General features: G+C 45.8%; 1 protein-coding gene across 40 annotated transcripts in view; it reads left to right on the forward strand.

Moving 5' to 3' along the window:
- The window catches only part of slo (calcium-activated potassium channel slo), a 112,549-nt gene that overhangs the window by 76,153 nt on the left and 22,640 nt on the right, over positions 1–13,756 (forward strand). For 29 of the 40 annotated variants that reach the window (XM_019840679.2, XM_011138602.3, XM_019840678.2 and 26 more), the window contains exons 11-13: positions 1–14; positions 10,834–10,989; positions 11,382–11,458. The exon at positions 1–14 is cut by the window's left edge. In XM_019840679.2, the coding sequence (XP_019696238.1) occupies positions 1–14; positions 10,834–10,989; positions 11,382–11,458 (247 nt within the window). Of the gene's footprint in view, positions 15–4,144; positions 4,258–10,833; positions 10,990–11,381; positions 11,459–12,003; positions 12,040–13,756 lie in introns of all 40 variants that reach the window. The other 11 variants (XM_011138599.3, XM_011138606.3, XM_025306562.1 and 8 more) reach the window with 3 other exon arrangements.

A 13,756-nucleotide genomic window follows, 5' to 3' on the forward strand; every position in this document is an offset into this window, starting at 1 on the left:
GCGAAAGCCACTGAGTAAGTCGGACCACGGATCAATCCAACATCCAGCAGCAACACGCGCATATCCGATTCAAGGGACAGCACGGACCGTTCTCGCCCCGAGCGATCTTGCGTGTCTTCCGTTTCCGATCGGTGCGCCGCCTCGTTTGTTTGCGCTCGACGTGCGCAATTTTCAGCGAGGGCAAACTTCGCATTGTAGTGTGTAGAGCGACGACGTACATACGACGCGGCGACGTCGTCTCTTTTTGCGATCCGACGAAGGAAGATGCCATGCCGCCGCATGGGAGATACGTGAGAGAAACCGTGCCGCTAATTCCGTTGAGTCGACAATGCGCGCGCGCGCGCGCGCGCATGTGTGTGTGTGTGTGTGTGTGTGATTATTTTTAATTCACGCTTCTTCTTCGAGCAGTGACGTAGCGAACACGTGGCGCGCCGATCGATTTTGTCGTCTCATGAGGAAAAGTAGGGGACTCGGTCTCCCGCTATTTTTATGGACTTTTTGCGTTGTATGCCGCGGAGGGATTCAAAATTAGAAACTCGGGTCGTATTGTTTGACGGAGGTAAGCTCGCCGCGGTCGCTTTATATCCCTCTCGGTTTCCTCGCGATCGAACGATGCAAGGGAGAGGATATCCTCGCCCGAGTGCGCGTAATGAAATTCAGTCATCACGCGATTTTCGCGCCGTTGATCCACTTTCCGGCGCTTTGACGGCGGATGGACGGACGGACGGGGGACGCGGTTGAACGCGTATTAATTATCACGCAGCGACGTCGAGGATGACAGTCAATCGTCGTGTTGGATATTCTCTCGCGTCGAACCCGCCGACAATCCGCCCGACAACACGCTGCATTATTTCGTGCCATTTCGCGAACCGTTTACTCTGGAGTTTGCAACAGCGTCAACGAGCTTTACGAGGCTCGAGTCGAACGAAGATCTTCGGCGCGCATCACGAGTTACCTCAGACGTTCAACAGTTCGAGTACGAACGCGCGAACGGTGAAACTCGTGATTACATTTGGATTGTCAAGTTAGGGTAAGCCCGTTCATTCCATTTACATCACGTCGCTCCGCTGAGCGCGCAAAAGGTCCACGGGAGACGAACGGTTCTTCTATTCTTTCTTGCAAGACACAAATCAAACTCGTTGTGTTTTTATCGCGCGCACCTACATCCCTATCATCTGCGATGGGGTCTCGAGAGGTGCTACTCGGAAGCGAGCGATTCCTTTGAGAGTAAAACTGCGGGAGAAACTAGTTCTTGAAAATCGTCGTCGTCGTCGTCGTCGTCGTCGTCGTCGTCTATATTTCACGCGAGTTTGAACGCTTCTCGCTCGGCCGGCTGTTGGCGAGCCTGTTTGCCGCGGCTGCGTTGCTCTCGCCGTCGCAACACGACAGGAAGATCGCTCGTGGAAGGTATCCGTGGTCTCTTGAATCGGAAGGATATGGAAAAAAAAAAAAAAAAAAAAAACAAGGGATGAAGCTTCGCCTCGCCTATGTCTCTCACTACGCTCCACTCCGCTATATACATAAACGTATATACGTGTAATATGTACACATATATGCAACGAAACGACGCCTCGCGCATACATGTGTGCATTTTGCAATATATGATACATGAAAGTGTCTACTATATTGTACAAATACCGTATCTGTGCTACACCTAATCGATGTAAACCACCCCTTCATCGCTTCAGTAACGTATCTGTATTTTTCACCCTTCTATGCAATTGATATGATATGATGTAACAATAACATCGATTAACGAATAAGTGGACGGAGGAGGTTTTGACGGTTGACCGAGCGGCGACGGCGCTGCTCGACCTCTCGCACTGCAGTTACCGGATCTCTCCCTTTCTCTCACTCTCTCTCTCTCTCTCTCTCTCTCTCTCTCCGTGGAGCATCCATAGGCTATTCTTCGACGCAACTCTCTCGGTATTACCGTATTCGCCGGCGCGGTAAGCCCAGGTCGGAAACTTCCCGGTAAGGTCGCTGCGGCGAACGTACGCTCCGGGCAAATACGGTGGTCCGAAATATCTCCATCTTGTTGCCGGCGGAACAGCTAGATTCATAGAGCGATCCTTTGACCCACGTCTTGTTGCCAATTTCGCTTTGGGGTTTGTGTGCTGCCGCGTCTGTTACTTACCTGCGAGGAGGAGAGACCTATGACCCGTATTTTCGTCATTTCCCGTGTCGTGATCTCGTCGCGGATGGAAAGGCGCGGGAACGCGGAGAAAAATGAAATTTCGTTTTCCGGACCGTGTCTATCGGCCGACGTCGGCGATTATGCTAATTTCGTAATGCGCTTTGTAGAAGCTCGGAATGTGTTTCTGCGCCGCGCGTAATTGGAAAAAGTTGAGTGTTAAATAATACATTAGAGAGAATTAAGCGGGAAGGCGAGAATTTTCATCTTTATTTCGCGACAATTATTCTCCCAACAATTGCACACGTCGCACGAAAGCACGACCGACACTGACGAGCGATGCTGACGTCAGAGATAAATACGCGGGCAGTGGGAAAGTATTGTACTGTGAATCTAGAATTTCTGAGGAAAGAGTCACGCCACTTCCCCTCCCCTCCCCCCATCCTCTTTCGACTCCTGCCTTCATCGCGGAAGATGGTAATTCGAAGAGCGGAGATCGAACACGCGCCCTCGCCGTCTCGTCTCCTGTGTCAATGAAAGAGCGCTCTCAGAGGACCTCGGAGCTCCTGCTCTACGCCGCACGAAGGGATCAACATAATCTAGGAGAACGAATTCGCGCGCAAACGATACGTCAGTCCAGCCGAAGGAAGGACAGAGAAAAATGACGAGAAAGGCTTTGGGCCCCGATCGATCGATGAATCGCTGCGATTGATGGGCGGGTGGCAAAGAGGGATGGGACAGACATTTGGAGGAGGGATCAGACGCGTGTACGCTAGGACACGCGTCTGACACTACACTAGGAAGAAAAATTTAGTATCTCTAACAAAACTGTTTAGTTGAGGCATTTTTTAACAGCAACCAAATATCTTGTTTTATATAACAAAATATTTAGTTGTCCCATCTAAATATATATTTCTGCTTTGTCCTCTGGACCAAATGATTTTGTTCTTAGACTTCATATGTAAAAGTTAAGCATTTTAGTTATTTTATCCATAAAAATTACATAATAACGAAATATTATCTCACATAAACTAAAATAATGCCCAATGGATACTACTTTGTCTTTCTGTGCATTAAAATTTAGATTTTATATATTAAGAAAAAATCATGGTATTTTCAACAAAAATCATATGGTTGAAGATTTTTGGTTGCTATAACAAAAGTATTACGTCACACGAACAAACCGTGATCAAACAAGATATTTGTTTTACAGGAACTAAACAGTTTTGTTGGGCATATTTTAACCAAATTATTTTGTTGTTACAACAAAATTTTCGTTCACGCAACAATACATTTTTCCTAGTGTAAGATCCGGCGACCGAATGAGTGAGCGAGCGAGTGAGTGAGTGAGTGAGTGAGTGAGTGAGTGTGCGCACGTGCTCGCCCGGAATTACGGCTGCTGGAATTTGATCATTACCGGCGGTCGTTCGTTTCGTCGGTGATAACTCTTACCCTGGTCGGTCGCCATAATTGCGAAATGCATCATCGCGCGCATAGTCGTCGTGCGTCGACATGAATATAGTGGGCGGCTTTGGCCGAGATCAACATCCGAGCGTTTTCGTAGCCTACATTTCGTCCCGAAGATGCTTGCCGGCAACAAGCCGAGCGTTTAACTCCGAAACACGTGTGTACGATCCTGCGGACGTCTCGTACTTTTTAGCGTCGTAGGACCCGTAGGGAACCTCTAACCAGATTTTCTTACAGAACTCTCTCGGATCTCTCGGAGCGATTCATTTCTTTCTTTTTAGCGCCGCATAACTTAGGCGAATTTTCCCGTCGAACTCGCGTCGATCGGACGATTAGCCTTTTCCGGCTCAGACGCGCGTAAACAGAGAATGACCCATTTTCTGATACCGTCTCCCCCCGCCCCCTCACGAAGAGTAGCGCGCTCGCTCACACGTTGAGCCGATACTCTTCGCCGCGGGAAAGGCCCCGTCGCCGCGCCGCGCGTCCACACCTGCGGATTATGAAAGGTTTGATGACGTGGGGCCTGGTTGGTTGGTGTTTCAGTCGCCGGACACTCAGGCGTGGCAGAATGATTACCTGCAGGGCACGGGCTGCGAGATGTACACGGAAACCCTCTCCCCGTCCTTTACCGGGATGACATTTCCCCAAGCCAGCGAGTAAGTTCTCGCTGACAACGGCTGTCACACACATAAACATAATTGAAGACACACTCGCGCTACTAGTTTCACTAGTGGTAACACATACACACATACACACACACATACACGCACATACACGCACACACATACACACGTACACACACACACACACACACACACACACACACACACACACACACACACACACCCAAGTACACATACACACGGAAAATTGACAGCTATACGAATCATTTTATACAACATGCAGTACGAAGGAGCGAGATACATACGGAATCATATATTGTCGATAGAGAAATGTTCGGTTACGATTTTCTCTCCTTGCTCTAATCATCTGTCTATCTCTCTAGCTTTTTTTCTCCCTCTCTTCCTCTCTCTTTTTCTCTCTTTCTCTTTTCTCTCTCTTCTCTTTCTGTCTCTCCCTCTCTCTCTCTCTCCCCTCTCTCTCTCTCTCTCTCTCTCTCTCCCTTTCTCTCCGTCTCTCTAGTAATCTCTTTGTCTTATCGTGGTCTTACGAGTTATCTGGACACACTGAAGTATCCCAATATATAACGCGAGACGTACATACATATATATATTACATACATATCTGTACACGAGAACGTATATATATCGCCCTTCACCTCGGTCTATTTTAGCCCTTGAGCGATTTTCTTTATACTAGTCTCTACTATATATCGTCTTTGTCTATTCTTTTGTTTGGATTTTGCGTAGAGTAGTCCAGTTTTGAGCTATACGAATTTTCTTCTCCCCCACCTCCCACGTCTAATCTTTTTTTCGTTCCGTCTCCGTTTTTTTCGGTCGTGTATCCCCCCCCCCCACTTCTTTTTTGTCTAGATAATTTTTGATTTTTGTTTTTCGACTTTTGCTCGAGATTCTCTGCACAGACCTCTGGATGGATTGCGTAGAATTAAAGTAGAGAGACGCGGATGCGGAGATGAATGCGGACTTCGCGTTGCAGTCAGGGCGTTGAAAATCGAGTCCGATCGTGCTTGATATAATTGGGACGCTTGATTGGCAACGGGGGAATCGACTCGCGGAAACGAAAGTGTTTTAAACACTGGGGTCTGGATCGGAAATTGCTGGAAACACCAGCGCACGCGATTCGCGTCCGTGCGAATCCGGCCGCGATTCCGAAAATGTTCTATCGGGAACGGCGTGACGACCGTGTCGGGACCGACCGCGGAACGACGATGCACCCGCACTCCCTCCCCCCCCCCACGAGCACTGCCGTGCGGAACAATTGATATCGAGATTGGAACTGCGCATTGCTTAATCCCTTTTCGCCGTTCGATCCGTTTACCTTGCGACCCGCGCGAGTCTTTCACTTCGTTTTTTGCGTGTTCCCTTTTTTCCCTCATTTCTTTCACTCGAGACTTCTCATCGGACGTTTCTGGCGCGCGCGCGCGCGTGTTTGCATTTTTGCAGTGGACTGCGAATGTGATTTCGGAAATAATGAAATTCACGAAAGACATGTTTCAATGAGACGAGGGGAGAGGGAGACAGGAGATATATATATATATATATATACTCGTACTTTTCCCTCGTCTCGTCGATTCCAAGTTGGACGGTCGTACTTTCCGAGAATTCTGATTTTATGGTCGTCGTAAAAAAAAATAGTTCCAATGGAAAAATATTACAAGCGGCAGTAAGGTGGTCGTAACGGGGAAAAAGAAACGCAGTGACCGTTAAATTGCGGAGAGTCGCTACGTGGATCTTGCCGCCGCGTAGTTTATAACATGTGCGCATTAAATGTCACGGATATGACTCGATCGTCGACCTTGAACGTTTTAATCTCAAATCGCCGGGCGAAATATCGTGTCGCAGCGTAACGTGACCGACGGCCGTTCCCGCGAACTTTTAACTAGTCGCAATCAGACGCGCGCGTGCATATATCGTTGCGAAATCCGCATTCGCCTTGGTAAATCGTCTACATCCTGCTTCGACAAGCAACATCACCGTTTTTTTCCCACTTTTTTTTTTTTTGCGGCGCAACGTATGACGATATGAGAAAGAAACGCGGGTGCGCACGGGATTTTTGATTTTGCCGGGAGGCGGAGGGGGGCAACCCGGGGAAAGGGAAACTTCGATGGGCAAATCCCATTTTTCATGTTTCTTTTTTTCTTTGCAACTTTACGCGAACACCCTCGTAACTTGTGACATAACGGGCGGTTTTTGTCGGTTTTTGTCTCATTATCGGCGATGTCCGTATCCTTGTGATGGTGTGTGTTCTTAGATGTAGCGTTCTAATCTTCTTTTAACCAATGCGCGTTCTTTGTACACGCATGCCTGCTGCTCTTTACCGTGTAAAAGTATGTGAGATTTATATTACTCGTATAACACATTGACACACAGGTTATTGGAGAAATGTACGGATGGTATTCGATCGTGGCTGTCACACTCGGATCGTGAAATTGTGATATCACTTAGCTCACGCCGCCGTTCGCTAAAGCGGTCTTTAATCGAACTTGCAGTTACGTTTTCGTGTAAAGTACCGTCGACGTACGAGTGCGTTAACATGCCGCTCTCCCCGCGAATACTAATGTGAATCCCGTGAAAAACTGCTCGCTGAAATTGGAACGCACACGATGAAAGTTAATCGAAATATCGCAATCACGCGGCGATTTCGGGATTACGACGTTATGTGAAAAGGATCGAGTACGTTGCACGGAGAAAGTACATGGGGAGAATGTATTTTATGTACGACAAGATAAACGCACAATCAAGGAATGTGCCGAAAAAGAGAAAATTGACGTCTTTCTCTCGCATTGATACCGCAACGAGAGACGATTCTCTTAGCGGAAAGATATAAATGTCACATAAATAATTCGAAATAATATGAAAAAATAATTGCGGCACAGTGAAAAGTATATACAGTATATATTATTGCTCGGTATCGTGAGTCAACAGTGTGGAATGTGTATATCGCTATACAAAGCTCGTTCAATGAATAATTTTACGTCCAAGAGAACCACGAGATTTCTAACGACGAAAGTAGTTGCGCCGTTCTATCGACAGCCTTTCTCAGCCGTCTGAATTGCACCGTATTCGCCTACCTACTCGATCGCGTCACTGATCTCTAGACACCGGATGCGCCGAGATTGTTTTCTAAACACTTCATTTACCTCTAAAGAAACCATGTGAAAGTCGTCTCGAATTTCTCAATGATTTTCCAGTTATAAGCTATTTGAGATAAAAATTCAGATTTTTTACATATACATTCACGATCCTTAAAAATTTAGTCATTCAAAAGAAAACATTGGCCATGGAAATATCTCCTGGGACTAATTGAAATATTTGTGAACAAAAGAGGGGAATTTCGCGGGAAGAGCAACGTTGAAAAATTGGAGTTTCCTATTGTTTGCGCAGCGACATTGCAGCCAGCGTATAGAGATCAGTGCCTCGCGTCGTCACTCGCAAGACAGAAGACTTTCTCGCGATTCCTCCGAATTTTTCTCTTTTCATTTATGCGCACACTTGGATTACTGCCACCATTTGGTTTGCGTGTGTGAGAGATCTACTTGTAAGAAGCGCTCTTCACAATGAACACCATATAATTACCTTTACTATCTTTACGCCGTATAATATCTGTATACAGTCGTACATATATAAAACGCTTGTGAAACGTTAGTTAATCCGTTGGATCCTTTGATGGACGTGCGGAACTTCCCAAATGCCTTCTAGGACGTTGAAGTAGATTAGGAAGTTAGAGCATAATAGTCTAAAAAGCGATAGAAACTTCCAATCTCTTGGCATGTTTCGACTCGTATCGTTAGATAAGTAATGATTGTCTACATAAGACTCTCTTGCATGATAGCTTGTGATTAATTCATCATATATTCTCTTTCTGTCTCTCTGTCTCTCTTAACATATGTTGTGCGTACGCTTGCATGATTTAACATTCTGTTATCGCCGAGGTGGTATAACGGGGCATTGAATGCAATTAAATTCGAATAATACTGATAAGTTTCACTGTTTGTTTTTAAATCGTCGTTGAGCGCATTGAAGAACTTTGATACTTCAACTGAAATTGATCTTTGAGTTTTATCTTTCTCGGTGATAATCAAAGTCCCGTTACGCTGTGGGTGCATACACGTATCTTACTATCTAACACACATTATCCGCGAATAGTTTCAAACGAACATGAAGTATGCAGTAGACTAATATCAGGTGCAACAAATAAAGGCGGACGATTTGTATCATTCTTTTATATATTATTTTTTCTTGAAAAGTCTTGTACAATAAATTATGAAATCTCTGTGAAAATTTTACGAGATTTAGTATTGCTATTATATCAGTTTTTAACACATATATTTTATATGTTTCTATATATATATATATATATATATATATATAAATTATTTTTCAATCAAAATATAACATGAAAATATACTTTATGTCCCGTTTGTATTTAACACTTGTCGCACAAACAATGAAACTTGCATTCGCATAAATGTAACATTCGTAGGTTGCCTGTATCGTAAAGATATATAATTCTTCAATAGGATGTACACACATATTTCATTATTACACGACAGCAAACTTCACAGTAGCTCTTCTCTTCTTAAATTCAAGTTTCATTGTTCCAAATAAATATACGATACTGAGTTGTCTTCGGGCTAGTCATTTCGAATAATTTCTCATATTAATAGCAATTGGCGTAAATGCAATGCAAAAATGCAACGGTACTTTGTTCATCTATTGTATAGGATATTTCAGAATTGTAGATAAAGATCGAGCTGGTAGATGCGGGAGCAAATGAGAACGTTTCGATGAACACGTGCTCGGGCATCAAAAGCGCGAAAGTCTTAGCTTTCCAGCGCTTGATTGCGGAAGTCTCTATGACTACTACTAGAAACGAAAATATCGGCGTGCGTATCGAACAGCACTGCTGAACCGGGATCGGTGGTTGATACTCGCTACGTGCTATAGATCAACACCTGTTGTGAACATCGTGTCATGTGGGTGGGTTAGCGCGTCCGCATTCCCCACCGTGATTCTGAGAAGTTCGTCTAATTCACGGGTCGCGGCCTTGTCCCCACTCACGGATAGGTCGCGCAGCCCCATCGCCACCACGTGGTGGCTCGACCACGTGGTGCTCGCTGAACGGCGTGACTAGCTGACTAGCAAACGTGACAGCGAGTGCACTTGGCGCTCGCTTGCAGCGAGCGCATCGAAACGTCAAGGAGACGAAACTCGTGAACGGATCGACATATATCCGTATATTCATAGTCCTTCCTTGAGAAATGAGGATTCCTTATTCCTCATTTTTACATTTCATAAACCTTCCTTGACCAAACAAGAAGCCTTACTGGCTCTCTTATCTCAAGGGAAGTCACGAGCTTCCTTCGGGAGGAAATGTTACCTCAAATCTGTTCGTTTTCGCTGCACTTCGCTGAACTAATGCACAAAAGTGCAATAAGTTTTCAGAACATGATGCGCAGAATAAACTAAACACAACCTGCAATACTTACTTCTGTCCCATTACAATTTACTTGTGATGTCGCGCTTTCAAACTGTAAGTATATAAAGGAAAAAAAGGATAATGGACAGCGAATTTTTACATAATTCTGACGAAGGATTATTTCTTTTTTTCGGTAAGCTCAACGACAAGCTGCACCAAGAGCATTCGCTCTTGCTCCGTATAATGTACGCTTTTATTATCTTTATCCATATTGCAATATGCACTGCTAAACTGATGCTAAGTTATAGCCGCGTTTCGATATCCGCTGCTAGTACTAAAAATCTACAGCTCGTGTCACGTATATTATAGAGTTTCAGTACAGACAGTGAATATCGGAACGCAGCCTTTCTTCCTTCTGGAAGGAAGACTCGAGATCCATTATTTATGAAATAAGATGGCCTTCGAGATTCAAGGAATCCTTCATCGAGGCTTCCTCCATTCTCAAGATAAGGAAGGACTATGAACACCGATATTAGAGACATGAAACGGAGAGCAATCTCCACAGCGCGCGATCGCGTCAGTGTTGTCTTTTTCACTGATTGGAAGGATCGTGGCCGCGAACAGATTCGAATCGGGTGACGTCCGCATGACAAATTTTCGCTTGAATTCGCGATGAAACCGCCAGAAAATCCCTTTCCTCGTTTATTCGACAGTAACAAGATCGCTAATTGCAGCTAGAAGCGAAGGAACAGCGCAAGGAAGTGTAGTTTATACAATTAGAGACAGTATCTTGGAACTGTGCGTTCATCGTGACTTTTTCTGTTTGCTCTTGCGAATTCTATCCGCCAGTTAATTCCGCAACTATCATTCTGAAAATGCTGAACTCTATTATTCGTATGATAAACGCTATTGTCACGGAGAAATTCGGCGACATTATCGCGCATCATCATGTTTATTAGTACGCAACTCATTATCAACGACGTGTTTGCAATAATTCTAGTCGCTTCACGTAGCCGATCGCCACTCTCTTGCGTACAATGTTACCACGTCTATCGAGTATATCGTATAAGAAACAAGTAAAATTTATATACGCGCGAAACTTTCCGTTAGCTTGTGACGCCCGATTAGCAACTCGCGCGAGGCATCAAATATTACGCATGACTTCGTCGTAGGTTGTGCTTCACGAAACTGAAGCTCTTACTGCTGGCCATCGAGATAAAAGGCGAAGGAGGCTCCGACAGTAAAATCTCGATTAACCCACGTGGTGCCAAGATCGCTGCAAATACTCAGGGATTCTTCATTGCTCAATCTGCTGACGAAGTGAAGCGGTAAGAGTTACACGAAGATTCAATATAAGTAGAGGCTCATTCGAATATTTATTCATTCGATTGATCTTGCTCAGCGCATTTGCAGCTTGATCATAATTTAGTTGCACGAATGAGGCTTTACCAAACGAGATGAAATCGCGTCCAATCGCGTTGCTGTTGTCTTGAACTGAGATTGAAGGGTTCTGCCATTATCTGCGCCATTTCGTTAGGCAAAACAAGTGTGCAAGTACTTTCCGCAATTAGACACTTAACTACGGAATTGTCCGATCTTTCTCGTCAGATGGACAATTCGGCTCTCTGTCGAACGAACTGGCGCGATCCTGAGCGATCTCCTTTCGTCACAATTCACAAGCACGAGTAATAATATGTCTCTCCTTTGTTCTTGTTCCCAGGGCGTGGTTCTATTGCAAAGTATGCCACGAGGATATTAAAGACGAGACTCTGATCAAGAAGTGCAAGTGCAAAAATTGTAAGTCTTTCTAATCCAGTGATCCTCATAAACAACCTTTTCTCGATTTTTGCCAAATTTTCTACTAAACGACGTATCCGTACTTCTCTGTACCGGAGTTTATACATATGTCTATATATCTCTAACATATACATATATATATAAAACTGTACACATATGTACATAGAACGCGCTCGATCTATCGTTAGCATTGCGAGTCACACGCGCGGCTAATCTCCCTCGTTCTCCCTCATCGTCCGTCAACGACAGAGCCGTCGCGTTGCCGTCGCTGTGACTCGCTGTAAGAGATTATACGTAACGTCTATACGTGAAATTATGCATACGGAAATGCGCAAACGGATCACGCAGAAAGCTCTCTTTATCCCCCCAGCCCCGCCTACACCCCCTCGAGCCCTCGAGCCTACCTGACCCCTCATATCCCCTTTGCCTTTATGACGGCTCAGCCCTCTTGAAACCTCTGTCCGATCGAGAGCGATAACAGTAATATTTGCGACTATTAACAAAGTGACATGGTTGTGACCATCCTATTGTGATATATGATCTAGTGGGGCAGCAGCAGCGCTCCTGGGGCCGGGACTTAGGTAACGTCTCACACTCTCGTTCGTTAAGTCTGATACTTTACTATCTCTCATCTGTGACTATCTCTTGACTCACTTTTGTTCACTCTTTTATCTTCTTTACCCTTTATATATACGATCTGGCTCTTGAACCGCCCTTCCTATTCGCCGAGCATCAAACCAACTAACTCGCCCGACCTATTACGACCGTTTCTCTATACTATATATTATTGTTCTGCCTCTGTACTGAAACCCTCTCTGTTTGTTTCGCGCTCTCTGCGCGATCTATTCTCTCTCTCTCTCTCTCTCTCTCTCTCTCTCTCTCTCTCTCTGTCCTTCTGTTGAGTTTGGCCCTCCCCCTTTCTTTTCCTTCGTTTATCCATCTTTTTGTCTCTTTTTATCTATCTCTATCTACCTATCCCTATCTCTCTCTCTCTCTCTCTCTCTCTCTCTCTCTCTCTCTCTCTCTCTCTCTCTCTCTCTCTCTCTCTCTTTCTCTGTCGTTTCTCACTTTATCTATATATTCTCTATCTCTCTGTATCTCATCGATACATACACGCCTTCGACCAATCTCTTGCATATACAAGCCAAGGTGATGATTACGAGGTGGTGATTATCATAATGACGATGATGATCACGATACGACGATGATTGCATCTCTGATCCCCATTGCAAGACACAATACCCAAGGCGATGCTACGATCGGGTGCTTCTTCGTTTTTCACCGTCACACCGTTCTCTAGAGCGTCGAGAGAGAGAGGCTCATCGACGCGTACGCGCGGTATAATATTATTGGTATTTTCGCGCAAACGAGCTCAAATCGATCGTGACGGCGCGGCGCGGCGATTAAAGCTACCACGAAAGAGCGGACGTATTCGTTTTCCGCAGTGGTCCAAGTAGAACGCACTCGCCGCACTCGCTCGGACTCGAGTGGGTCGAGTTGCTCCATGTTACGTAACATTGCGATCAAATCACTCGATCCCGACCCGAAGTAATCTCTGTGCTCGCTCCGATCGCGAGGTGAAATGACGAGGTGAAAAATGAAGTACCGGCTCGACATGTAATTCCCGATAGTTCAGTCAGTTGGCGCATGTCCACCTGACCGAGAACGAAAACTAGCCTGCACTATTAGTGTGTGCCCCCTCTCGCTCGCCTTGCATGCATGAACTAGCTCCCGGATTCGGACCCGTTTACGCCATAATGGTAATGACAGCTTCTTTCTCGATCACTGTCTGTCTTCATCTCCGCCCCCTCCCCCTCGCCCCACTGTCTATTTTCTCTCTCTCTCTCTCTCTCTCTCTCGCTGTCTCCATTTTTTCCGAAATTACCTTCTTCGATCGTATGCCAGCTCTTTGTCTCTTTTTCACCCCGTCTCTCTCTCTCTCTCTCTCTCTCTCTCTCTCTCTCTCTCTCTCTTTTCCTTTTTCAACGCGTAACTAGCTATGACATCGATGAGATCTCTTGCCGATCGATCGGCCGATCGATCGGTCGCGATCGAGCCGCGCGCGTCTTCTCTCCGACACGCGCGCGCGCGTTGTCTCACGTTTGTCGAGCGTTTCTCGTCCTCGAATCGGCGCGCCGATCGTGAAATTGGATCGCCCGGTGCGGGTGCGCAAACGGCAGGAGCATTCCCATTCGTTCCCACGAACGACGAGAGAGACCCCGTGCCGGCACCGCCGCCGCCGTCGCCGCCGCCGCTGCCGCCGCCGCCGCCGCCGCCGCCACTGCCGTCGCCGTTCTC

The sequence above is a fragment of the Harpegnathos saltator genome, unplaced genomic scaffold (genome assembly GCF_003227715.2).
Source record: "Harpegnathos saltator strain DR-91 unplaced genomic scaffold, Hsal_v8.6 scaffold789, whole genome shotgun sequence".
NCBI classification, from domain to species: Eukaryota; Metazoa; Arthropoda; class Insecta; order Hymenoptera; family Formicidae; genus Harpegnathos; species Harpegnathos saltator.